Raw genomic sequence first — 26,171 nt, forward strand, 5'->3', positions numbered from 1 at the left:
GGTGCTCGGCGCGCGCAAGGTGCTCGGCGCGCGCAAGGTGCTCGGCGCGCGCAAGGTGCTCGGCGCGCGCAAGGTGCTCGGCGCGCGCAAGGTGCTCGGCGCGCGCAAGGTGCTCGGCGCGCGCAAGGTGCTCGCGGGCTCCCGGGCCCAGCCTAGCCGGGCTGAGGCGACGCGGGCGCCCGGCAGGGCCGGGCCGCCGCGTCCCCGTCCCCGTCTCCGCGCTGGCCCGGCCCGGCCCGGCCCCTCAGCTCCACCCCCTGCCTCCCCCTCCCGCCCGCTCGCGCCTCCTGAAAAGCCAGCCCGCCCGGGGCGGCGGCGCAGAGCCGGGCCCGGCGCACGAGGAGGCAGCCAGCGCGGCCATGACGGCGGAGAAGGCGCTGCCTCTGGGCAACGGGAAGGCTGCCGAGGAGGCGCGGGAGTCTGAGGTGCTGAGCGGCGGCGGCGGGGGCGCGGTGTCCGCGCGCGACAAGCGCGACAAGGCGGTCCACGAGCGCGGCCACTGGAATAACAAGGTGGAGTTCGTGCTGAGCGTGGCGGGGGAGATCATCGGGCTGGGCAACGTGTGGCGCTTCCCCTACCTGTGCTACAAGAACGGCGGAGGTGAGGCGGCGCGCGGCCCCGCGGAGGACAGGGTGGGGAGAAGGCGGCCCTGCGGGGGCGGGGAGCCGCCCCTCCCGCGCCTGCGTGCGGCGGGACCCCAGTCTCGCGGGGACGCCGGCCGGCCGCCCGGCCCCGGGGCCGCCCGGCGCGAGAGCCGACCCCCGCGCGACGCTCGCCGCCCAGTGCGCATGCTCGCGCCGCCGCTTCGCACCTGAGCGCGCCACCTGCTCGCACGCGGGCCCCCGGCCGCCGGCTGTGTGTCCCGCCCGCGGGGGCGTGCGGTGCCGACCGCGGCCGGGAGCCCTTGGCGGGAGTTCGGGGGCAGGAGGCAGTCCCCTGGAGCCTCCGCTTTCCTGACTGGAAACGCGCGTGAAGGAAAGGGGACTTTGGTCATCCGAGCCGCTTCGGGGTTCTGAGGGCTTCCCGAAATGCCAGCCTCTGGACTCGACTTAACTTACCTCATCTCGTTTCACCGTCGCCTTTGTAGGTGGGGGTATATACCCCGTTTTGCAGGGGAGGAAACTGAGGGACAGAGAAGTCGCTCACTCCCCTAGGGGGAAGGGTGGGGTTCCGACACCACAGGCCTGGTTTTAAAGTGCGACTGGACGCACAAGCGGGAGAACTTTCTTAGGTGAGGCCCGTTGCCGTTTGGTTTTCCTTCCTTTCATTTGCCCGTAGGGCCCTTTCTAGGACTGTCTGGTGGGAAGATGGGCACCGAGCAGCTTCTTTGACTGGTCTCAGAACAGTCAGCAGCAGTACTGACTTGCTGCTTAGAAGGTGCTTAGAGCTTGCCGGGGTCAGGGAAACGAAGGTGAGCACAGAGTCGTTTCTAGTGACAGCATGTCCGAGGCTGCGTGGTGGAGACGCGAGAGTTAAGTCCTCAGATGTCCCAGCTCCAAGAAGGGCGCGGGGGGTGGGGGGTGGGGGGCTCCAGACTTGAGGAGCCCCCACCTGTCATATCAACAGGAGAGCTGGCAGGGCCCTGGCAAGGGACCCTGTGAAACCTCAAGGGGCACAGTTTCCGCAGAGAAAAGCCCATGTCCGTGTAATCCTCCTTCTCTTTGCTGTGTCCCTCCAGCGGATCCCCAGAGCCCAGGCAAAGGTGCCTCAGAGGTTTGGCAGGAACAGTCTGAGTGAACTCCGGGAGATGGTGATGGACAGGGAGGCCTGGCGTGCTGCGATTCATGGGGTCGCAAAGAGTCGACACGACTGAGCGACTGAACTGAGCTGAACTGAACACTGTCGGGCTTTACGGGGCAGGACTTCCTGTGCGGGCAGCTGCAGGGAGAACGAGAAGGGGACTGCTTGGCCAGGGCCCTTTTCTTTGGAGACATTCATCCTGAAGGCACAGGCTGCTCCAAGCCTGCTCTGCACTGGTAATGAAGTGGCCGCCGGTGTCGGTGGCTTGGCACGGGGAGAGAGGGAGTGGCCTCAGAGACCCCGAACGTGCCCTGAGCCCTCCGCTGGGAACCTGCCTCTCCTTTTTGCGCATTCAGCCTGTGTAAGCTGCTGTGTCCGCTTAGACGCCTGTGGAAACCCTTTAGGATCGTCCCAGGCAAGAGTTGTTTAAACCTCTCCTTTTTTTTTAAAGCAGGAAATTGTTATACCAAAACCAGAAATACATTCTTAAAATCAGAACATTGTATAAGCTGCATTAATTACAAACTCTCAGATTAAAAAAAAAAAAGTTTGTAGTGAGTACAATTTAAAAATGAGTCTTTTTTTTAACTCTAACTCAACAAGAATCTCCGCTGGGTGTACAGATATCCTGGTTTAATTATCTTAAGGATTACTGGCTTTGTGAATAGAGAGGCCACAAGGCTTTCAGAAAGTGTCATTTTATTTTAAATTACAGCATGTTAGGGAAACTTCTGTGGCTTGTCTTAATCAGATTCAGCAAACAGACCCTTTTATCTTTTAGGCACTTTTTGCTTTCTAATATAGTTGGGGTATCTGCTTATCAACTGTTTAACTTTCTTTTAAAAAAAATCTACACGACTCTACTCTTAAGTTGCAACAATACTTTAGTATTTCTTTCCCAATGTGAAACTTTGTAAAAATAGAAAAGCTAAGACCCTTTCACAACCTGGTAAATATTGTTCTATTACCAGGATTGATCAAAATCATTGCTGTTAATCCTGGGTTAAAGGGACTTCATTTAGCAAAAAGCAATTTCAGTGAAAGCCTTCATTCGCAAGATCAGATGGTGGGGAATAGCTTGTGTTTTCATGCTTTGTTATTAGACAGGAGAGGGAGAATGAGGGATTTGGAAAAATCCCTTTCTGCTTGTAATGGCTCATGTTCACCTCAGTTATTTAATTTGTTTCACAGAAAGGCCCAGGCGGTGGGTATTGTGTTTCAAAATGGGAGCACTAAAGCTTACGGTGGTCTTTTCTCCAGACTGATTCAAAGCCAGCCTCTCTGGCTGTATTCTTGCTATGAACTCCTCGTATCTCAGCTCCATACCTGGTGCTCATGTACAGGGACCTGTTACTGCTCATTGTGTATTTCCTTAAGAATGCCTTTCTTTATAAAGATTTTTTGCAGGTTACTTCCAAAGTAAAAAGAAGAGGCCCCCTCCCCTGGCCGGTTGAGGTTACTTTGTAATATAAAAGGAGGCTGCAGCATTCAGGGAGGGAATAGATTGACTTGTGCTGGAGGGTCCAATGCGTAAATGAAAGAGTCAAGCATATTACGCAGTTTCTTAAACTTTATCATCTTAACTGTGCAACCATTCTGTGAGATAAGTGGTGCAGTTCGTACGTATTAAAGGCTTATTTTACAGGTGAAGAAGTTGAGGCTGAAAGATGTGACATGGACTTACTCAAGGGAGTAGGTGGCAGAGAGCCCAAACCCAGGCTCACATTGTCTGACTCTGGTCCTCATAGCAGGAACTCAAGCTCAGAGCATATGCTGTCTTGCCTCTAACAGGTTATTCAAGGGCTGAAGTAGCAGAAGCAACTTTAACTTCATTCCTTTCCTTTGCATCTTTGCAGGGGCATTCCTGATTCCCTATGTGGTGTTTTTTATATGCTGTGGGATTCCTGTTTTTTTCCTGGAAACAGCTCTGGGACAGTTTACGAGTGAAGGTGGCATTACATGTTGGAGGAAAGTGTGCCCTTTATTTGAAGGTACGTGCTGAGTTAATCAGAATATGAAAGAATGCCTGGGTATTGTCAGGCTGTGAAGGGCAGCTTTTTTTAACAAGTTGGAGAGGGACTCAGATCACTGCCTTTTCTTTGTTCTTTCAGGCATTGGTTATGCAACGCAGGTGATTGAGGCCCATCTAAACGTGTACTACATTATCATCCTGGCATGGGCCATTTTCTACCTGAGCAACTGCTTCACCACCGAGCTCCCCTGGGCCACCTGTGGCCACGAGTGGAACACAGGTATGGCCTCCCTAGAGGCTCTCTCTGCTGGTCTTACTGGGCGAGCTGGGATTGCTGGTGTGTCACGTGTCTTGCTGTGAGTTCAGGTTCCACTGAAGCTGGGGGTCATTTCTGTGCCTCATCTGCTTACTCGCATGAGCTGAGCACTGGCCCAGGGACTGGTGCAAGGAGAAGAATTGTGGCTTTCTTACCTTGCTTTGCCAAATATAGAGGCTGCATCCTTTGGGCACACAGTAAGGATGCAAGTATGAAGTGCTAAACTGAGATCCAGGGCTTCAGGCTGCGATTCCAGCCCTGCCTCTGAGTGTCAGATTTTCCTCTCTAAAATGAAGGGGTTAGACTAGATCAAGGGTTGCAGACAGGAGGGCTATCAGCCAATTAGGCTTTAAATCGGTGACCAGCCCATTTCAAAAATGTATTTGTTGTATTTGTATTTTCAAAAGTTGCAAAATCAGAAGGCCGGGGATGAAAATCCAGATTCCCAGCTTCTCTTGAAAAGTTAAAAAGGTCTGGCAACAGCAGAGCCATATTCCCACAGTCACACTTGGCAGCAGTGGCTGCAGCTGAGAAACGGCTGCTGTCTGTGGGTGAAGCATCCATCCTCAAGCTGGCCACAGTCCCCACCCAGCTCATACAGCTCCTTTATTCTACCTGTCCACCCCAGTAGACACTTGCATTCACCCCCCTCCTCCTCCCTTCAATGGGTAACTTTTGAGATTACTTTGGATTCTGATATACTGCTTACTTATCAATTTGTCAACCTGTCAGGACTGAGTCTTACAATCTAGGGAAGACAAATACTTCTCAACCCCTGTGTATGGAGATGGCTCTGTACAGACATCACTAATCGATGGCAGAACTCTTTTGTTTTGAGTCTAGTTTTGACCGCGGAGCTCTGCTCAGGACTGCTCTAGACAGTCACTGCCTTTTGACTGCAGTCAACATACCTGCTCTAATCTATTCACCATCTGTGTTGTAACCTGTGGTTAGGTTGTCCCTGTAAGTGGCCAGTCATCCTGAAAGCTGAGATACAGTAGACAGGGCAGGATGCTGCTCACTGGCAGAAGGAACAGCAGTCATTAGGCCAAGAAAATGCTGTGAACTAGCTTTTATCCCTGCAAAAGCTTACCTTGTTTCCCCACCCAGCACATATTTTGGGGGGGTTGAGGGGAGTCTCATTTTCTTTCCCTGGTTCTTCACCTTTCTTTGCCCAGAGGCATAATCAAGATGTTTATCAAACTAAAATTCAAGGACATATTCTTGGAAGTCTGCAAGTTGTCCATGATAAATTAATTGGGCAAGTTTATTTTGAGGGTACTCTAAAAATAGGTGCATGTTCTAATCATCTGTACATTCACTTTATAAATGAGGATGGTTGGGGATCTCAGTGCCTGACGTTGTCCACCTTGACAATTTAAGATGCATTCTTGGTGAATAGGATGATGGTGACCAAGGGAAAAAGAGATTTAATTCATAAATGGTCACTGATACTAAGTCCAGACAAGAATGCAATGAACTGTAGGAACAAAGGTTCTGCAAACCAGAGAAAAATGCCGATAGAACTGAATCTCAAATAGCGCGTGGAAAAATAAGCAAGTTTAACTCCACAGACCTTGCCTCCTACCTGTCAGGTCCATTTTTCTGTTGGGAAGTCAGTTTAATCTCACAAGATGGCATTATCGTGCACACCCATTTTATGCTATCAATTTGAATTGTGTTGGTTCAGTAATATGGTTGGTATTTAGATTGTAAAATCTGGCTTTAGAGTTGTTTGAATACTTGAATCACATAGGCTTTATAACTCATTGCTTATTTTTTATAAATGATTAAATGTCATTTTAATAAAAATGCCTTGTCAACTTTGGTTGTCTGAGAAATTTTTTTACTCTAGAAAAAAAAAATTTGAGAGATACTGTATTCGAGAATCTGATTAAAGCCAAGGGCTCCTTGCTCTAGAAAAAGGCACAAGGGCACATTCAGGCATTTTGTTTATAATTTTAGGTTCCCAGACTTCTCTTAGGATTGGCTGTGGACCCCACAGACCATCTCCCTTCCTGGTATGGTTAGCACTTGTCCAGAGAAGTGGGAAGGGAGCAGACACTTGGGGGGCTTTTCCCCCAGTGGGCTGCAAAGCTTTCTTCCACTAATTTGCACTCCCCTTTCTCTGAAGGCATGTCAACACTTGTAATGTGTGAAGTGTCATGTACAGGAGGGCTTCATGCTCCAGTGATTATAGATGTAGTTGGAGGGTTTGTGCATACATGGGCGGAGTGAAGGGCCAGCATGAAGCTAAATGCAGGCTTCAGGCTGGTCACTGTGCTGGGGGCAGGGGCTTTGAAGTGAGTGGGCGCATGCGACGCTGTCCTCAGGGAGCTCACAGCCTGGTGACTAAGGCAGCTCTATGAACAGGGAGGTGCTGTAAAGAGACCTGGATTCCACGGTGGCAGACAGAACCAGGGAATAACCATGGCAAAGGAGTGGAGCCTTGGCTGGACTGTTTTCTTCCCCTAACTGGCTGGTGACTTGTGAGCAGGGAGAAGGTATGGGCAGGGGTCCCTTGACTACTTCTGACCCTTGATTCATCCTCTTCAAAATAAAGGAAGTTGGAGAAGGAAGTTTCTTGGAGGACCTTTAAGTTCTAACTGCCTTAGAATTCAGGAGAGGGAGATCAAAGAAGGCTTCCTGGAGGAGAGGACAATAGGCTGATCTGGGTTCAAATGACGGACACTCATGTTTTTACCTTGAGATTCAAATCCCCTTTGGTCATCAAGTCTCATGAAATGAGAAGAGATATTCAATAAATCCTTTCTTAGATTGAGTGAGTGAGGGAATGATGAAGGAACCAGGGATTCTTTACATATTCGGATATTGTTTCATCTAATTGTCGGGTCTTTATGAAGCAGCTGTGACTTTAGCCTGAGTCTCACCTGCGTGATTGGCTCAGGGACAACATGGCTGATGCCCTTTTTTATCCCTCATGTTCCTGCCAGGGTGGAACAGGTAGATGCCATGAACAAGCCTTAGGCAGGGAAGTGGAAAAGGTGAAAGATTCAGGAGGAAAGAATTGGACAGGGCGTACTAGTGGGAAATAGAGGGAAGAGGTGCCCTACCCCCAAAACTTCTTCTCTGGTTGGAATCAAGTCAAGCCTCCCTGTTAAACTGTTTGTACGTGATTGATTTTCCCCACAGCGCTCTCTGAGGCATGTTTACCTGGAGCGGCTGGGTAAAAACCACCTGGTTGCACCATCGGCTCTGAATGTTGTCTAAGCTCCAGCCCTTGCAGAGGGTAATCTTCTTGTGTTTCTTGTCCTGTTTCCCACTGCAGAGAACTGCGTGGAGTTCCAGAAACTGAACGTGACCAACCACAGCCACGTGTCCTTGCAGAACGCCACCTCTCCTGTCATGGAGTTTTGGGAGTAAGTGGAAACATCTTGTCTCCTTCGGCCTGTGGAGTCTCTGCCCTGGTTGCCCCCACCCCACCCCTGAAAAAAGCCTGACCCTGCTTCCAGCCTCCAGCCTGGAACTTCCTGGCTTCTGTGGGCATTTCTTTAGAAGACAGAATGGAGATCTTGAGAGGTTTTCCAAAGGGGCACAGATGAGAAAAATGCTTTCTCGTTCTTTGTTGACGTGTCAGCATGCCTGGTTACTTACTATGGCAAGAAGTGCTTGGTAAAATGATGAGCAGTTTAAAAGTTCATTTTTAGCAAAAGAGAAGGTTTGGACTGTTTGCGATAAACCAAGTCAAGAGTATATTTAGCCTGGAAAGCAGAAGTCTCCTGAGGGGACAGGTTGGCTTTCATTCAGTAGCTGCAAGGTCACGTGGAAAGGACGTAGATCACCTTGAATGGGGAGAGGCTGTAAAGAAACAAGTACTTAAGGAAGCGTGCAGCCCACAGTGTTGCCTGCAAGTACTTTCACAGGTTGTGAGCCCTCATACCTGGAAGTGTTTGACCAACAGAAGGCTGTTGATGGTTTTGGGGACAGTGCCTGAATCCACTGACTTTATAGGCAGTAGTTGTGTGGGTGGGCATTTTCCCAGAGACGGGCATTTTTCATCAGTGTTCCAGAGGGATCTGTGGCCCTTGGAGTTGCAGGGCTGCCATATACAGTTGTATAAGTTGTTCACTGCACAACCCTAGAGGGCAACATTTACATTGTGAATGTGCAGAATTGTGCAGTGCCCCAGGAATTGAAGAAAAGTCTCCTCTATGGGTTGAAGACTGGATAAAGGCTCACTGAGGCTTTTCAGTTTGAAAAGGTCTGACTTCATTGAGGAACCTCCCCTACCCTAGTGCTGATGAATAGTAGTGTAGAGAAGCAATGGTTTTATGAGTGATTTTTAAAAAAAATTTAACCAGATACCATTCTTAGGGTGTGGGTTTTCTTCATTATTTATGTGTAGTATACAGAAGTTTCAACTATATTGAATTCAAAGCTGCCAGTATTTTTCTTTTTGGTTTGCACAGTGAGTGTCTTATTTAAGATATAGTTCCCTACCTCAAAGTTGCAAAACAAACAAAGAAACAAATATGTATATATATATTTCTGGGTTTTCTTCTAAGAGTTTTAAAGTTTTTTTCACATTCAGGAATATAATCTACCTGGAATATTATTTCGTATAAGATATGAAGTAGGAATCCAGTTTTGTTTTTTATATAAATAACCAATTTCTCCAGCGGTATTTGCTGAATCATTCATCCTTTCCTTACTAATTTGTAATGCCATCTTCCATATAAAGTTTTACTAAAAGCATAGATCTGTTTGAGGGCACTGTGATCTCTTCATCTGTTTTGCCACCTGTGTGTCAGTACTATACCTAAAGTTTAATTTTAAGCCTTGAACCCACAAGACAGGTCCCTTACTTTGCTGTTTTCTGAAATTATCTTAGTCTTCCAGATGAATTTTAGAATAAGCTTGTCAGGTTAAAAATACAATAACAAGAAAGAACAACTCTGTGGGGACTTCGGTTGGGAGGATAATGAATTTATAGGTTAATCTGAGAAAACTGACACCTTTGTGATTAAGCCCCTCTGTTCATGAACATGGTATAGCCCTCAGTTTACTTAGGTCGTTTAAAATGCCTGATGAAGTAGTGCTACCTACTGTGGTTGGCAAAGAAGCATCGCGTGGTTGGAAATGCAAACTCGCCAGCTCTATCCAGACCTACTGTTGTTGTTCAGTTGCTCAGTCATGTCTGATTCTTCACGACCCCATGGATTGTAGCATGCCCAGCTTCCCCCCTTCACTATGTCTCGGAGTTTGCTCAAACTCATATCCACTGAGTCAGTGATGCTCTATTTGACTATGACCTACGGAGTCAGTCGAATTGATCATGTATGCGACATTGTGCCGGGGTGGAGGCTGCTTTGTGTGTGGGGGGGTGGGAGGGGCGCTACCTGGCCTTTTCCAGCCCCAGTGGACTATAGTTTCCTATAGGAATGTTTTGGACCTGCACATTTGAGGATGGCAAAAGATGGTCTCTGTGGTCCCTTAGAGAACAGAACCCGAAGTCCTACACTGGACGAGGTCTCTAGGTAACTTACATTGTTGCGTACCATTGATTTCCTTTGTAATGTGTATGGGAAACCTGGATTAAGTTCTTATTTGTGCAGCGTGTTTGTCTGAATTCCCCAGGAGGCTGTCATGAAGCAGCACCTTTTCTGGTTTTGCTCCCCACTGCTGGTATATGGAAGACCCTCAGTGAATATTTACCGAATGTAAAGGTACATGGGAGGAAGGCAAGCAGACAGTATTTTCTAGAAAATAGTACATGAGGAGAGTCAAAGAGGGCTCTGGCAAGTACTCATCTTATCCCTAAGCTCCTCAGAACAGCACTGACTGCTTCGAGGACCCCTTAGTAATATCCGTGTGTGCATGCATACTTAATCGCCTCAGTCATGTCCAGTTCTTTGCAACACCAGGCTCCTCCGATCATGGCATTCTCCAGGCAGGAATCCTGGAGTGTGTTGCTGTGCCCTCCTCCAGGGAAGCTTCCCGACCTAGGGGTTAAACCTGAGTCTCTTGCATCTGCTGCATAGGCAGGTGAGTTCTTTAGCACTGAGCCACCTGGGAAGCCCATAGTATCCATGTTACCCAAGCATTTGGACACCAAGTGGTGGGAGGGGACAGTTAGTCTGTGTCCTCACGTGTAACTGGGCCTTTTTGCCTGCTACTCGGTCATTCAAGATGAAAGTCGATGGCAGAATGAGCCCATGGTTCCAATTTTCTACTCTGATTGTATTTGTATTATCTATGTTGTGCATTTCCCTGGTGGCTCAGACGGTAAAGCGTCTGCCTACAATGTGGGAGACCCGGGTTCGATCCCTGCATCGGGAAGATCCTCTGAAGAAGGAAATGGCAACCCACTCCAGTACTCTTGCCTGGAAAATCCTGTGGACAGAGGAGCCTGGTGGGCTGCAGTCCACGGGGTCGCAAAGAGTTGGACACGACTGAGTGACTAAACTTTCACTTTTCAGGCAGTGTTGAATTCTGCATCCTTAAAGCCGTCCAATTCTGGTGTGACACTCCTTCCTTCCTTCGTAAGATGTTGGTATCAGACAGCTCTAATTCATCTTTTCCCCAGAGGTGAACTTGGAACATAAGACACTCTGTGAGATGTTTGTAGCATCCTGTGAAAAACTGTTTGGGGCCACATAAACTTGAGAAGGGCTGAAAGCTGTGCCCTCCAATAAGAATATCCATTACCTTTGATTAACTCAAATTTCCGAACGTATTTTCCCGTGCAGTTTGGAACCTTTCCCCTCATCCGCCTGCCCTCCGCAACCCCGGAATGCTAGCATTCCACTAAACGCAGCCTGGCAAATGCCACGCTAGGAGGAAGTTCTTGAATTCAGCCAAAGCTTGGCTTTTGGGGTTTAGAGGGAATGTGCCTGATTCCTTTCCTATGTGACGACGCTCCAAGTATTGGATCAAGTGTCCTCGAAGGTGTGTCTTTCCTGGTTCTCTTTGCTATTTCCTCATGTGTCTGATTCCTGCCTACACTGTGCTCTTAGTGTCCTGTCCCTGCTGCCTCTAACCCCAGGTCCTCATCAGGGCCACACGGCTTGGTCAGAATAGACTACCTCGGCTGGGTGCTTGTTCATTCGTTCAGCAAACACCTGAGCTCCTGGTGCATGTGAGAAGGAAACTGGCATAGCTGGGAGTGGTGAAAGTGGAAGCTGTGGCCCTAGCCCTCTAGAAACGGAGGAGAAACAAGCCTGTGGATCTCAGTTATAAGGTGCTACTTCCCTGCCCATGGCTGGCCATGCCTTTACCCTGACCTTGGGCTTCTGACATCTTGAAGGTTCATTTCCCCTTTCAGGGAATAATTAATAACTGTCTTAGCCACTGAGAACAGCTCAGGCTCTGGATCAGTCCCGGGTTCTGGGTCGGGCAGGGGGCCTGTGGGGCAGGGGCGGCTTGTCTTCCTGATGTCAGATTTCAAAATCAGGCCACCCTGGTTTCCCTTAGTAACTCATTATGCGTCTGGCACCTGTACATCTATCTCAATATGTTTGCAATCCTGCGTTTTGAGCCCATGTGCCCTGTGGGGATTGAGTGCTATAAGAGTGTAACCAGCATTGTGGCATCAGATGGACTGTGTTCTGTTTTCACTTTCTTTTCTAGGCACTCTCATCTCTCTTGTCCACGGCTTTGCAAGCAAGTGCATGTTCGCCATGCGTACAATTGAAAGTGTTTTTTGCATGGCGTCCGTTCAGCACACATTTGTTGTGAGCATATTGTGTGCTAAGCCTGCATTAAGCTCTAAAGGGTAATTTCTTCTCTGTCTTTATTCAGAAGGATGCAGTCTTGTCTTTTTGGTTTCTTTTACTGGAGGAGGTTTTAAAAATTTGTGTATTTCTAAATCACATGGCCACTTGAGTTGATTTTCATTTGGACACAGAATTTGGGCTCAGAGTTGCTGAAGTGAAACTGTTAATTCTTTCTGTGGTTCTGGGGCTGCCCCTGCCTCCCTCACAGCCTCATCTGCCCTTCTGCCCACCCCCCTTCTCTGGACTGGTGCCCTTTGTATGTCCTGGGCTTGTCCTAGGCTCAGTCGCAGGCTTTTGTAGAGAAGAGTCGTTTTGCTTAGAAGATTCCTCACCAGTTTCTCATGTATCTGGCTCTTTCTTATCATCAGGTCTTAATTCAAATGTCATTCAGTAAGCTCTCCCAGCCCATCCAGCTGAGTCAGTACCCTAGTCCTTCTCCACCCCATCTGTCTGTTTTGTTGTCTACATAGGACTATCTGAAATCCTTGTGCCTTTATTTACTAGTTTATTCTCTTTCTGTCTCTCTGTTAGACTGAAAGCCCTATGCCAGCAAGGACTGTCCTGTTTAGAGCACATTCTAAGTGCTCAATAAATATTTATTAACATGCATGGATGGACGAGTGAATGAATAAGTGAATGAGTTTCTAAACCCTGTGGAGGTCAGTGTCGTCTTAGTTCGCTCTTGCCCCGTGTATTGAAGTGTATTCCCAGGTTCAGAAGCATCATTCGTCTCTTAGATCAGCTCCCCTTTATAGAAGTGGGTTCTCTGGTGAACACTTGATTTCCTTATTGCCAAAGTCACCTGTGCTTTCTTGTAGAAAAATGTAGGAAGTATGTCTGAGTAGAAGGGAAAAACTGCATACAATGCGATTTTATTTTCCATGATGCTAAAGCAGGGAGGGGTTACCTGCCTAAGTCTGATGTTCAGACTTGCTAGTATCCACCAGACCCTCCCTGGATAGCCGTGCCTGAAGCACAAACCAGGCCTCCCCCCGCAGAGCAGAGAGCAGTGCTTCTTCACTCTCGCTGCTGCTGGCAACTGTCTGCCCCGACTTGTCAGCACCAGGGGTCCCTGCTTGCCCAGAGCCCCCGCGGCCCTAGAAGGACCAGTAGATAGATGAGGAGGTCTGAACACGATGCTGAGAGCGGAAGCTCGGGGTAGAGGCACTGCTTGTATATCCAGGTGCCGAGATGTTCCAGAGAAGTGTAGTGATAAGATGTGAGGATGCAGACAGAGACCTGGGCTTTAAAGCCAGACAGCAAGAATTTAAATACTGTTGCTTCCGCTTATCAGCTTTGGGCTCACTGCTTGAATCTGTTTGCAGCTCATTTTCTTTGTCTGGAAAATGAGAGGAGGAGGAGGAAGAGGAGGAGGAGGAACAGTTGGGCTTAGTAACTGCGGAAGAGCTGTGATCTATAAAATATTACTCATTCTTGAACATTAGAGTAAAGATACTCGTATATAAAATCTGCTATGAGGAGATTTGTTTTCATAAATAGTGGGTGTCTCACACTGAGTCATGGGAGGCAGGGATTTACTGAACTGCAAGAGTTGTGTCTGAGGTTCCTTTTACATCCTGATGCGTGCAGGAAGAGAAAGGAGGTCACGGTTAGTTACTAAGCACTTGCTGTGTTCCCTGGCCCCAAGCATGGTCCTCCAGGCCCATCGCTTCATTTACTCCACCTGCCCATGGGAGAGATGGTACGGCATCACTGGACAGATTCTCATCTCAGGGGATTCTGAGGCAGGAAGAGGTTAAGGGGCTCATCCAGAGTGCCTTTCTTGGTGAGCAAGAGCCGGAGCTGGGCTGAGAGCCGGCCTCTCTGATCCCTGCTGTGTCCCTCCACCCTTCCTTGCATGCTCCTCTTGCCCGTGACTGAAACGCCATCAGCTGCCTGTTTTATCTCAGGGCAGAATCCCACTGGCCTGTCCCTCCTCTCTGCAGTCCTGAGGCACTAGGTTCTCAAAGGGAGAGTTTTGCAGCAGATTGTAGTTGTTCAGTCACTAAGTCGTGTTTGAGCCTTGGCGACCCCATGGACTGCATCATGCCAGGCCTCCCTGTCCTTCATTATCTCCTGGAGTTGGCTCAGACTCATGTCCATTGATTCAGTGATGCCATCCAACCATCTCATCCTCTGCTGCCGGCTTCTCCTGCCCTCACTCTTTCCCAGCATCAGGGTCTTTTCCAACAAGTCGGCTCTTCATATCAGGTGGCCAAAGTATTGGAGGTTCAGCATGAGCATCAGTCCTTCCAGTGAATCTTCAGGGTTGGTTTCCTTTAGGATTGGCTGGTTTGATCTCCTTGCAGTCCACGGGACTCTCAAGAGTCTTCTCCAGCCCCACAGCTGTATATAATTGGTGGAGGGAGGGAGGGATGAACGAGGAAGGACTTAAGTCTCCAGTGCCCAGCACAACCAAAACACAGAAAACTTGTTGGCTTATGTCTTCTTGGATTTCAAGAGGCACCTTTAGGAAATGACTTGAACCTTGCTTTTAGCAGAATACTGGTTTCCAGCTGAGCCAGGCGTGTGTGAGGCCAGCGGGCTCTGATCTGCTGTGATGACAGATGGAGATTGAGGCTGGCCCCCCAGTGTGTATTGTGGCCCCGCAGCTGGTGGCACAAGGGGTTCATGAATGGCTTTAATTCAGGCTCAGGCAGAGAGTCACACAGAAGGGCCTGCTCCCAAATTTTAGTGCATCATCTCAATTCCGTATTCTGATAAAGCCAAGAGAAAGTGTTTGAAACTCTCCAGATTTTACACACACACTCAGCTCCATGCTTTCCCTGGAAGACCTGGAAGATTAGGAAGAAACCCCAGAGCTGGGACCTGACTCTCCTACTCACTCATGGGGACCCTGACATGCAATTCTGAACTTGAGCTTCCTCCCTGGAGAAACAGGTGTGCCCTGCCACCCTTCCAGGTGCAGGCGCAGTCAGCATACAGTGATGGAGGTGGGGCGGGGGCCAGTAGTCCATCAACGGTAGTAGCTCCTCTCACCCCTGCATCTTACCCATCCTCAGCCTGTCCCCGCTGCCACCCCACAGCTCAGGTGGTTCAGGTGACATTCAAAGAATGGAGGCCTCCCGGTGGGATAGCCTGGACCGGTGGGGTTTGGGGAAGGACCGGGGCGGTGGGGGAAGACCCCCGACCCCCCCACACTGCCATGCCGGATCTCTCATCCAGGACTTTTCCCATGTCATATGTGTTTCCTGCCCACCACCCCCTCTGTAGCAGACAGTGACTCTGCCAGCCTTAACACTGAATGTGGTGTCAGACCCTCTCTGAGCCTTTGGCCACTTGTAATACAGAGCTGCTATACTCGGGGAGGTGTGGAAGGCTTGGGCAGCACTTTGAAGCTATGCTGAGTCCTGCCAAGGGGGAGAAGGGCAGGAACCCGAGGGACCTGGGACCCCAGCCTCGGGGCAGCGAGGCCCTTTCCACTGCGTGGGATCCCTGCGTATAGATGCCTCTCCTTATTGCCTCCTGGGTTGCTGGGTCTTACCCTCCAGCCACGTGGGACTGGAATAGGTGTTGAGCTTGGGGTCAGGAGATGGGGGTGCAAGGCCAGGCTCTGCCACTCACTGCCTGTGGTCCGTGGCAAGGTCCACACCTTCCTGGAGCCTGAGTCTGCTCTGCAGTGAGTGTGACACAGGATAACCTGCACGGTGTTGTCTCTGCCAGGGCACGTTCTGTACACTCTGGACGTATTGCTTTGGAAAGGCAGAAGCCTGGTGGGGCACTTGCTTCTTAATAGCCTTTAAATGACTTGGTGGTATATTTACATACCATAAACTGTACCCCTTTTCGGTGTATAATTCATGACCTTTGAGTAAACTTGCCAAATGTGAAGCTGTCACCACAGGACTGTTTTGGACTATGTTCATCATCCTAACAAGATCTCTCATGCCCATGTATAGTTCATCTCAGTCCCACTGCCAGGCAACTACTCACCTGCTGTCTGTTTCTTGGGTTCATATAGTCTGGATATCACATACTCATTGGGGTCCTACAATGTGTGGTCCTTGCTCAACGTCCTCTTTCACTTACTTAGCAAAATGTTTCTAGGCTTCATTCATGTTCCAGCCTGTGTCACTGCTTTATTCCTTTTGTGGCTAATATTCCTAGTTTCATTTGTCTGACTGTGGGTTGATGGACATTTGGGTAGTTTTCAGTTTGGGGCTATTTTTGAATAACCAGTCACTCAGTCATGTCTGGCTCTTTGCAACCCCATGGACTGCAGCATGCCAGGCTCCCCTGTCCATCACCAACTCCCAGAGGTTGCTCAAACTAATGTCCATCGAGTCGGTGATGCCATCTGACCATTTCATCCTCTGTCGTTCCCCTTCTCCTCCTGCCTTCAGTCTTTCCCAGCATCAGGGTCTTTTCCAATGAGTCAGTTCTTCGCAACAGGTGACCAAAGTATTGGAGCTTCAGCTTCAGCATCAGTCCTTCCAATATTCAGTCCTCAGGACTGATTTCCTTTAGGATTGACTGTTTTGATCTCCTTGCAGTCCAAGGGACTCTCAAGAGTCTTCTCCAACACTACAGTTCAAAAGCATCAATTCTTCAGCATTCAGCTCTCTTTATAGTCCAACTCTCACAGTCATACATCAATGTTGGAAAAACCATAGCTTTGACTAGATGGACCTTTGTCAGCAAAGTAATATCTCTGCTTTTTAATAAGCTGTCTAGGTTGGACATAGCTTTTCTTCCAAGAAGCAAGTGTCTTTTAATTTCATGGCTGCTGTCACCATCTGCAGTGATTTTGGAGCCCCCCAAAATAAAGTTTGTCACTGTTTTCATTGTTTCCCCATCTATTTGCCATGAAGTGATGGGACTGGATGCCATGATGTTTTTAACTGGATGCCATTAGTTTTTTGAATGTTGAGTTTTAAGCCAGCTTTTTCACTCTCCTCTTTTACTTTCATCAAGAGGGTCTTTAGCTCCTCTTCACTTTCTGCCATAAAGGGTGGTTTCATTTGCATGTCTGAGGTATTTCTCCTAGCAATCTTGATTCCAGCTTGTGCTTCATCCAGCATGGCATTTTGCATGATGTACTCTGCATGTAAGTTAAATAAGCAGGGTGACAATATATAGCCTTGATGTACTCCTTTTTCAATTTGGAACCAGTCTGTTGTTCCATGTTTGGTTCTAACTGTTGCTTCTTGACTTGCATACAGATTTCTCAAGAGGCAGGAAAGGTGGTCTGGTATTTCTATCACTTGAAGAATTTTCCACAGTATGTTGTGATCCTCACAGTCAAGGGCTTTGGTGTAATCAATAAAGCAGAAATTTATATTTTTCCGGAGCTCTTGCTTTTTCGATGATCCAGTGGATGTTGGCAATTTGAGCTCTGGTTCCTCTGCCATTTCTAATTCCAGCTTGAACATTTGAAAGTTCATGGTTCAGGTACTGTTAAAGCTTGGCTTGGAGAATTCTGAGCATTACTTTGCTGGAGTGTAAGATGAGTGCAATTGTTTGGTAGTTTGAACATTCTTTGGCATTGTCTTTCTTTGGGATTGGAATGGAAACTGATATTTTCCAATCCTGTGACCACTGCTGAGTTTTCTAATTTTGCTGGCATATTGAATGCAGCACTTTAACAGCAACATCTTTTAGGATTTGAATGAACTCAACTAGAATTCCGTCACTTCCAGTAGCTTTGTTTGTAGTGATGCTTCCTAAGGCCCACTTGACTTCACATTCCAGGATGTCTGGCTCTAGGTGAGTGATCACACCATCGTGATTATCTTGGTTGTGAAGATCTTTTTTGTATAGTTCTTCTGTGTATTCTTGCCACCTCTTCTTAATATCTTCTGTTTCTGTTAGATCCATACTGTTTCTGTCGTTTATTGTCCCCATCTTTGCATGAAATATTCCCTTGGTATCTCTAGTTTTCTTGAAGAGATCTCTAGTCTTTCCCATTCTGTTGTTTTCCTCTATTTCTTTGCATTGATCCCTGAGGAAGGCTTTCTCATCTCTCCTTGCTATTGGCACTCTGCATTCAGATGGGGTTTGAAGAACCTAGGGGTTTTGCAAAGGCTAAGTTTTATGTTTACCTTTTTAACAAACTGGCAAACTTTCCCAATGTGGCTAAACTGTTTTACATTCCTGCCAGAAATATATGAGTTCCATTTCTCTGTATCCCTTTTTTTTTCTTTTTTTAGCAAATGCTCTTGATTTATTCAGATTGGCTAGGAATATAGTTTTTATGGGTCTATCTTAAGGAGTTACTCCAAATATTATTTTTTATACTAATTAACAAGGAAGTGACAAGATAGAAAAAATTATACTGGAAGAATAGTACATTTTTAGGAGTCAAAGTTCAACAAAAATTCTTGAATATATATGAGTGATATTATGATTTCGATATGTTGACAGAAAAGACTGTAATTTTTGGTGGGACGAGTGCACATTTTGGTTTCTCTGGTCCCAGTGTGATTGCTTGTCTTGGTGTAATTTTTTTTAATTTATTCATTTTAATTGGAGGCTAATTACTTTAAAATATTGTGGTGGTTTTTGCCATACATTGACATGAATGAACCGCGGTGTACGTGTGTCCCCCCGTCTTGAATCCCCCCCTCCCACCTCCCTCCCTATTCCACCCCTCTGGGTTGTCCCAGTACCTTGACTTTGAGTGCCCTGTTTCATGCATCGAACTTGGACTGCTCATCTATTTCACATCGGTTCTTGAAGATACTTATTATTGTCTAGCTTTTGGATTAAGCCATCCTCGTGGGTGTACCCTTGTGGGCATGAAGTGGCATCTCATTTTGGTTTTAATTTGCACTTTAATGAAGACTAGTTCTAAGTAAGTTTGGGTTAGACAGAGCTATTGTTAGTTACTCAGTCACATCCAACTCTTTTTGACCCCATGGACTGTACCCTGCCAAGCTCCTCTGTCCATGGAATTCTCCAGGCAAGAATACGGGACTGGGTAGCCATTCCCTTCTCCAGGGGATCTTCCTGACCCAGGGATTGAGCCCTGTCTCCTGTACTGCAGGCAAATTCCTTACCATCTCAGCCACCAGGGAAGCCCAGAGAGACAGAGCTATAGAGATGCCTCTATTGTGGGACTTCTCAGAGCTTTCAATATTCTAATGAGCACTGGGACTCTCTGAAGAGGGCCACAGTATGTAGCCATTCCTCAGGGAGCTCCCTGTATGACCTCAGGGTGCCATACAGGATTAGTGTTCTTTGGGAAGCATTAGCCTAGGACAGAGGTCAGAAAACCGTGGACCAAACCCATCTGCTGCCTGTTTTTGTAAATAAAGTTTTATTGGAAGACAGCCACAGCATTTGTTTAATTGTCTCCGGCTGCTTTCACACAGCAAGGGTAGAGTTAAATAGTTGGAATAGAGACCATACACCTTGTGAAGCCTAAATCCATACTGTCTGGCATTTTATATAGAAACAGTTTGTGCACCAGGCATTTCTAGGTCAGAGGTCAACACAGATGCTCACTGCATCTTCAGGGTGAAGGAGGTTCCCGGTTTACAGGTACAGACCAAGGAAGCACTTGGTAAGGCTTTGTATTATTTGAGCTGATGCTTGAAGGACAGGCACAATTGTGAAGGCATGTGAGAATTGAGAGGGACGTTCCTGGTAGAAAGAACTGTGGGATGGATCCTGGGGAACGGAAGAGTATAGGATGTGTTAAGGACTGGAGGGGACTTCCACACGATCTGGGAGGATTTCTGCAGCCACAGAAGAAACTGGTGTGGGGAACTCCACACATTACAGACCAGCTTCATTGCCTTGTTGTCAACCCTGAGTGACACATTTCTGGTCCATCTTCCCAAGACAGGGCTGTGGGACTGAGCTCTGTCTCTCAAGTTGAGCACTTGTGGCTTCAGCCTCTGCCTTTCTGGGCACATTGCTTCCCTAAGCCACGGTTTTCCCATCTGTAAACTGGGAATCATGGTTGCACTGACCTCAGTGACCAGGAAGGAAATGCCAACTGTCCCTGTCCTTGTCATCACCTGTCTCCTCCCTGAGGGCAAAAGTCACCTGCCTTCCTCATCACCGCAGCCCCTGTTCTCAGCGCACTGAGCAGCCCGCAGGTAACACTCGGTCATTTTCTCGAGGGAACGCGTGATGCGGAGGCCTGAGTTTCCTGCCAGGAGGGTTCTTGCCCTGAGTCCCCAGCTCGGTTTGGTGCCTCCACCAAGGGCCCTGCAGGAACAGACCTCTGACACGGGGAGAGTTGATGGCCCACACTGGGCCAGGGAGGTGAGAGCAGGACCCCGAGGGGGCAGGGAACGCGCATTTGTTTGGGTGATCAACGGTTTTTTTGTTTGTTTGTTTGTTGCTTTGGGAGACCGGAGAGGCGGCCCGAGCAAGGCTGTTTATAGCTCGGCCCCTCAGTGCCAGTATTTAGGGCGGTCTCCACTTCCCCGGCAGCGCTCCCGTCCATGACAGGTTAAAGAAAGGTGATGTGTACACCAGCTATGTGCTGGACATTAAGATGAGGGCCCCCTCACCAGCTGGGGGCCTGTTCCCACACCGCCTGCCCCAGGCTCTCTGCCGTGGTGGGAGAAGGACCTGCTCCACCTCTTCTTCCTCAGGTCAAACCACTCTCAGGTCTGGAAGCTGGTGTTTGGAAGGGAGTTGCTGGGTGTGGAGCTCCCCTCCAGACTCAGCCCCTCTGTGTGTAAGGGGCGGGGAGGGGGTATGAAGAGGGTAATTAGGGTGTTTCAGGATCAGATCTAGATACTTCCTTGAGACTGTGGAGGACAGAGGAGAAGCCTTGAGCAGAAGGCCTCCTCTCTCTGGGGCCAGCTTCTGCCAAGGCTGTGGGCATCATCATCAGAAACCTGTTTTGGGTCCCAATCTGGGTCAGTTGCTTGGCCTTTCTGGACCTCAGTTGCCCCACCTGTAGAATGGGTATAAGAATGTCCTTGGAGTGGTTACGTTGCCGTGAAGACTGAATGTGTGAGATATGAGGACTTTTGCGTGGCACCCACCACAGTCACTTCTGCCACCAGCTCCTTCTTGTTCCTTCCTCCGAGAATCTCTTAACAAGAATGGTTTGCTTTTAAACTCACCTGTTGGATTCCCCAACTCTTTCCCTCCTCTTCCCGCAGAAATGACGCCTCCCCCTGTGGACTTTGCCCCTGTTGCCCATCTCAGAAACTTCTACTCACTCCTTCCTCCCTTGTCCCCATTCCATCCTGTATTTGAAACTTTTCCCTCCCTCCTGACTCTTTCCCAGTCATGCCAACCTGCAAAGACAGCTCTGATACCCTGTGGCCAAGAACTACCAGCCTCCGACCCCGTCAGAGCAGCTTCCCCAAAGATCTGTCTCAGCAGGTCTCACCTCCCCACATGCACCACTGTCTGAAGCCTGCCCCACCAGGGCTGAGCAGCTCTCCTTCGTTCCCCCACCTCCTGGGTTCCGAACCCCACAGCACTGTCCCTCTCAACAGGCTGCTGGAAAGATCCCCTCTGCCTGCAGATGCCACCTTCTCCAGGGATGCTCAGCCCTTCTCTGTCCCCTAAAAGGGCTCCTCTGTCGTCCTCTCTGCCTGTAAATGATGGGGCTCTGGGTGCCCCTCCTGCTCATTTCTCCACCTCTGCCCAGCTGACCTCATGCTCTCCCCGGACGCTTGATGGCCAAGGGCTCAGGTCTGATCTCCTCCCTGCATCTCTGTTGTGAGCTTTTATAGCCAGAGACTCAGCTGCTTCTGGCCCTTGCAGCCTCCTGGGTGTTCCACAGGCATCTCAAAATCACCTTATCTAAAAGACTGGCTGACTCTCCACCTCCTCCTCTTCTATCCTACTTAACAGTTCACTCCTGCTCAGCTAACGAGTCCCCCCGCCACCCCCGTGTATCCATTCAGGTACACAGTTGGTGTCAGCCTGGACCTCCCACTTCCCTGCTACCTGCTACCCCCAGGGAGCCACCTGGTGTCCCTGCTGCTCCTCAGCCCCGCTCTTCCCCTCCAAAGTCATTTCCCTACCTTAGTCCAGCCCCTCCTTCTTTATTGTCCTAGTTAATGCAAAAGTTTCCACACTGGGCACCTTGCTCCATTCCACGCCTACCATCCAGTCTTCCCACTGCAACCAAAGAGAGCTTTCCAAAACATGCACCTGATGGAGCCTTGCCCCTTTGTAAGGTTCTCCTAGGCTTCCATCACCCTCAGGAGGGGGGCAAGGCTCACCTGCTCATCACTCCAGCCTTGTCCTCGCCCTTGCGTCTCATCCCGCTGCCTGCTGCACACTGAGCCTTTTTCTGGCCTCCGGGAGCCCTGGTTCCAGCCTCCCGGCTTTTGCCTTTGGTGGCCTTTCTGCCCACAATGCCTCCCTCTTCTTTGTTAACTGTCCTCCTGCTCCCCGGGACCTCCCCACCCCACCCCCACATCCTGACACTGGCCAGACTTGCAGTGAGGGGCCCCTGCTGCTCCCTGTCCTCACCCTCTCCGGACTCTGCTCTGTTCAGTGGGCTGTCTTCCCCGGTGGACCGTGAGCGCCTGAAGGGCGCCAAGTGTAGCGCAGTACCCGACACACTGAAGACACCTTCATAAGCACCGCTTGAATAAATTGACAAATGCATGAAGGATGTGTGCCGGGTACTGCTTTTACCCAGCACACAAAGACACGTGAAGTAGCTTTGGGGTACGTGCCTTTGATTTGTAAAGAGAGGAAGGGGTGATTTTCATGTCATGGGGGAGTCTAAGGAGCAGGCACCACGGGTGAATGTCTGGGCCCTGGAGCCAGGATCTTTGGGTTCAGATCCCGACCCTGTCACTTGCTCTCAGTGACTTTGGGCAAGTTACCTGACTGCCTGGCACGTCAGTTTCCCCATCTTTGAAATGATGATAACAACTGTACCTTCCTCAAGGATTGTTAGGAGGGTAAGATGAGTTCCTGCTTGAAAACCAATGGAGACACAGACCTAGAGGGCAGACTGGTGGACATGGCAGGGGGGAGAAGGAGGCGGTGGGACAAATGGAGAGAAGAGCATTGAAACATAGACACTACTGCATGTGAAAGTAGGTGACCGGTGGAAATTTGCTACATGGCGCAGGAGGCTTGAATCCCACCTAGACGGGTGGGGTGGGCTGGGAGGTGGGTGGGAGTCTCAGGAGGGAGGGAACATGTCTATACCTATGGCTGATTCATGTCGATGTATGGCAGGAGCCAACATAATATTGTAAAGCAATTATCTTCCAATTAAAAATAAATAAATGGTTAAAAAAAAAAAAAGACTAAGGACAAAAATACAACAACAAAGAGAAAACCTATGGAAAGGGGTGATGTCCCTTCCCCAGGGTCACGCAGCTGGTCAGGAGCAGAGCTCGGTTTCAAGCCCAGGCATTTCTGTATGTGCTGAGGGCTGAAGAAGCAGAGACGTTACACCTCCAAGTGCTGAGTGGAAATCTCCAGGCATAGTCTTAATGGCCTGAAAAAAAAAATGCCACGTGAAGAACCTGCCTTCCTGCCTGTCTCACAGTAGGTGCACAGTAGGTGCACAGTGTAACCCAGGTCAATGAATGCCTCCGAAGGGCCCCATGCAGTCTTCAGCATCTCCTGCCCCTTGAACGGTGTCGGAAGGTCTGTTCCCGGGTCCTTTTCGGCCAGGGTGTTGGCAGCAGACTCTTAATTTATTCAGACCCTTCTTCTGTCCCAGCACTTCTTGGGGGAGGGTCATTAAGAAAGTTTCCCCCCCGCCCTGCCGCCCAGGAAAAGCTGTGCCTTCTCCAAGTCTCCGGAGTTGAGTGTCCCGGCCCCCAGGCTCTCAAAGGCTGTCCTTGTGGGTTTGAAAACAACCCCACAGCCCTGCAGGCTGAGAACCTGGCCCCCTGAGCCTCCTTTCTTTGGAAACTCAAGGTCCATTGCTAGTTAGAGTCAGCGCTGGTAAAACCTAAAGAAAATAGTTTGAGGATGTTTTCAAATAGTGTCTGGTGGAACAAAAGAGCCATTCATCCCGCGTAGCTTTTAGTAATGTGCTTCCTATTCTGGGAACTAGATTGTTCAATTAAGCGAGAGGGCACTGAAGCCAGCTGCATGACTCGAAAGTGTGCAGCCTCCAAAATGTGGCAGAGGGGGCCTGCGCCAGCTCACTCCTGGCAGGTCTAACCCCTTCTTTGTCCCTGGGTCCCCGTGCTGTCTCCAGGTTCAGGTGCTCCGTTCAAAAAAAACACGACATCAGTCAGAGGGCATGTGTGTGCGTGCAGCCCTGCTAGATCTGAGTCCTCGGTACCCTGGACATCTCCCTCTTCCTCGGCCACTTTCTCTTCTGCTCCGGGTTGTCCTTTCCCATTCACCAGCTGATGGATGTTCTAGAAGCTTTCAGGGGCCAGGGGTGGGGAGATCTCATGCAGTATGTCCAGTGGGAGTATGCATCCTCGGCTACGAGGCTCTTGGTCTGGAGACAAGGAAGTCGGTGAGCACCCTGAAGTTCTTGCAGAAGTTTGAGGGTGAGTGGGCACAGCAGTATATTGCTCTGTTCTGGGGAAACAGTGCATCCCTTCAGTAACTTCTCAGAGGACCCCTACTCCCTCTTCAAGTAGTGATAGTGGTAGTGAAAGTCGCTCAGTCGTGTCCGACTCTTTGCGACCTCGTGGATTATAGCCCGTCATTCTCCTCTGTCCATGGGATTCTCCAGGCAAGAATACTGGAGTGGGTTGCCATTCCCTTCTCCAGGGGATCTTTCCGACCCAGGAATCAAACCTGGGTCTTCTGCATTGCAGGTGGATTTTTTACTGTCTGAGGCATTAGAGAAGCCCCCCTCCCTTCATGTTCTCTCTCTCAAAAAAGAAAAAGCCTTGTTGTTTCTGTTATTCCTTCATTACCAGGAAATTCTACTTCTGCAGTGATAGCCAAGCCTTGCCCTGCGTGAGCAATCCTTGGGAAAATGTAACAAAATGCAAGCTTCCTCAGAACCATTCCATAAGGATTCAGACCTGATGGGTCCAGGATGGGACCCAGGAATTTTTACATTTTCAGCAGGCGTCCCACAAGGACCATGCTCTGGATCTTGCTGCTCGGTTATAAGAATGTGCTCAGTTGCTCAGTTGTATCTGACTTTTTGTGATCCCATGGACTGTAGCCCGCCAGGCTCCTCTGTCCATGGGATTTCCCAGACAAGAATACTGGAGTGGGTTGCCATTTCTTTCTCCAGGATGTTATAAGAATAGATATTCATAGAAGTTTCATTTAATACAGCCCCTCACTTTAAAATGAATTAAAGCCAAAGACTGCTAAGGCATGAGAAACAAATAAAGTAATCCTTATAATGAAGCAGCTGTTTCCTTTCTTTCTCAAACAGCTTGTACTTCTTTTTGCCCAATTCCTCCTAGTATAGGGCAAGAGCTGCACCATGCATGCTTCTTTATCCTCAGTATAATTGTAGTGCCTGGCACCTAGAATGTGCTCAATAAATATGTTTTTAAGTAGATGTTCCCCTTTCTGGCTATCAGTCTAGTGAGAGCTGGCTTTCTTGAGAGTAAATCCCTGACTGTACATAGCCCAGTTTTGTCTGGGGGCCTGCCTGATTTCCCCAGCAGGGTTTGGGGCTGGAGGGAGCCTGCAGACCAGGGCTAATTATTGTCACGGAGTCATTAATGCAGAATCAGGCCCCGAGTAGATTCCCAGGGAGATAGACACTGAGGGAGGCTTTCATGCTTGGTGGAATGGGAGCTGCTTTTCTCAGAGGACGTTCCCAGAGCACCCAGGCGACTGGCGTGGTCTGGTGGGGGTGGCTTGGCAGCTGAAATGGGGTTCATGGAGCAAATGTGGAGGGGGCTAGTATTGATGCCACAGTTCTGGACAATATGGAGCGTGGCGAGTCTGACTCTGGAGAAACACAAGCCCCAGGATCTGCTGTGAGAGACAGGCCTGTGTCAGCTCTGAAGGACGGGTGGGTTCCAGGAGAGGCTGTGGGTGGATGCATCCTGTGGCCTGGGCCCCTGGACACCACTGCCCCTTGGCCCGCTGTTCAGCGCTCCCGGTGATGCTGCCTCTGTCTATCTGCCCAGCTTTTCCCTTCTGCTCTCTGGGCCCCCACGTTCCCCGAGTACCCCATGCTCTGTTTTCTGGCCATTGCTCGTTCTTGTCCCTGGACCCGAAACTATCTCTCCCCACTCCCTCTTCTGGCTAAACTCGATCATCCTTCAAACTCTAGCTCAAATGTCGCTTCTTCCGCACAGCTTTCTCTGACCCCATGGCAGTCGGGATAGTCTGGGTTGTGTTGCAGTAACGAAGATCCTACTAGCTTGAAGAAATCGAGGTCTGGTGTTTTTTGAATGATTGGTTATTTAAATTCCACAGTGCTTTACAACTTTGAAAATTTCACACACATGACTTTCTATATTCCCACGTGTGTTAGTTGCTCAGTCATATCTGACTCTTTTGCAATCCCAGGGACTGTGTATCCCAGCAGGCTCCTCTGTCCATGGAG

The 26,171-nt window shown here is 49.1% G+C and overlaps 1 protein-coding gene across 1 annotated transcript in view; it reads left to right on the plus strand.

The window, feature by feature from the left end:
• Positions 1-345: 345 nt before the first annotated feature.
• The window catches only part of SLC6A11 (solute carrier family 6 member 11), a 123,585-nt gene continuing 97,759 nt past the window's right edge, over positions 346-26,171 (plus strand). Inside the window, exons 1-4 of the mRNA XM_068982886.1 lie at positions 346-600; positions 3,597-3,731; positions 3,852-3,992; positions 7,318-7,408. Coding sequence (XP_068838987.1) covers positions 360-600; positions 3,597-3,731; positions 3,852-3,992; positions 7,318-7,408 — 608 coding nt within the window. The 5' untranslated portion in view covers positions 346-359. The remainder of the gene's footprint in view (positions 601-3,596; positions 3,732-3,851; positions 3,993-7,317; positions 7,409-26,171) is intronic.

This window comes from Capricornis sumatraensis, chromosome 10, assembly GCF_032405125.1.
Source record: "Capricornis sumatraensis isolate serow.1 chromosome 10, serow.2, whole genome shotgun sequence".
Lineage (NCBI taxonomy): Eukaryota > Metazoa > Chordata > Mammalia > Artiodactyla > Bovidae > Capricornis > Capricornis sumatraensis.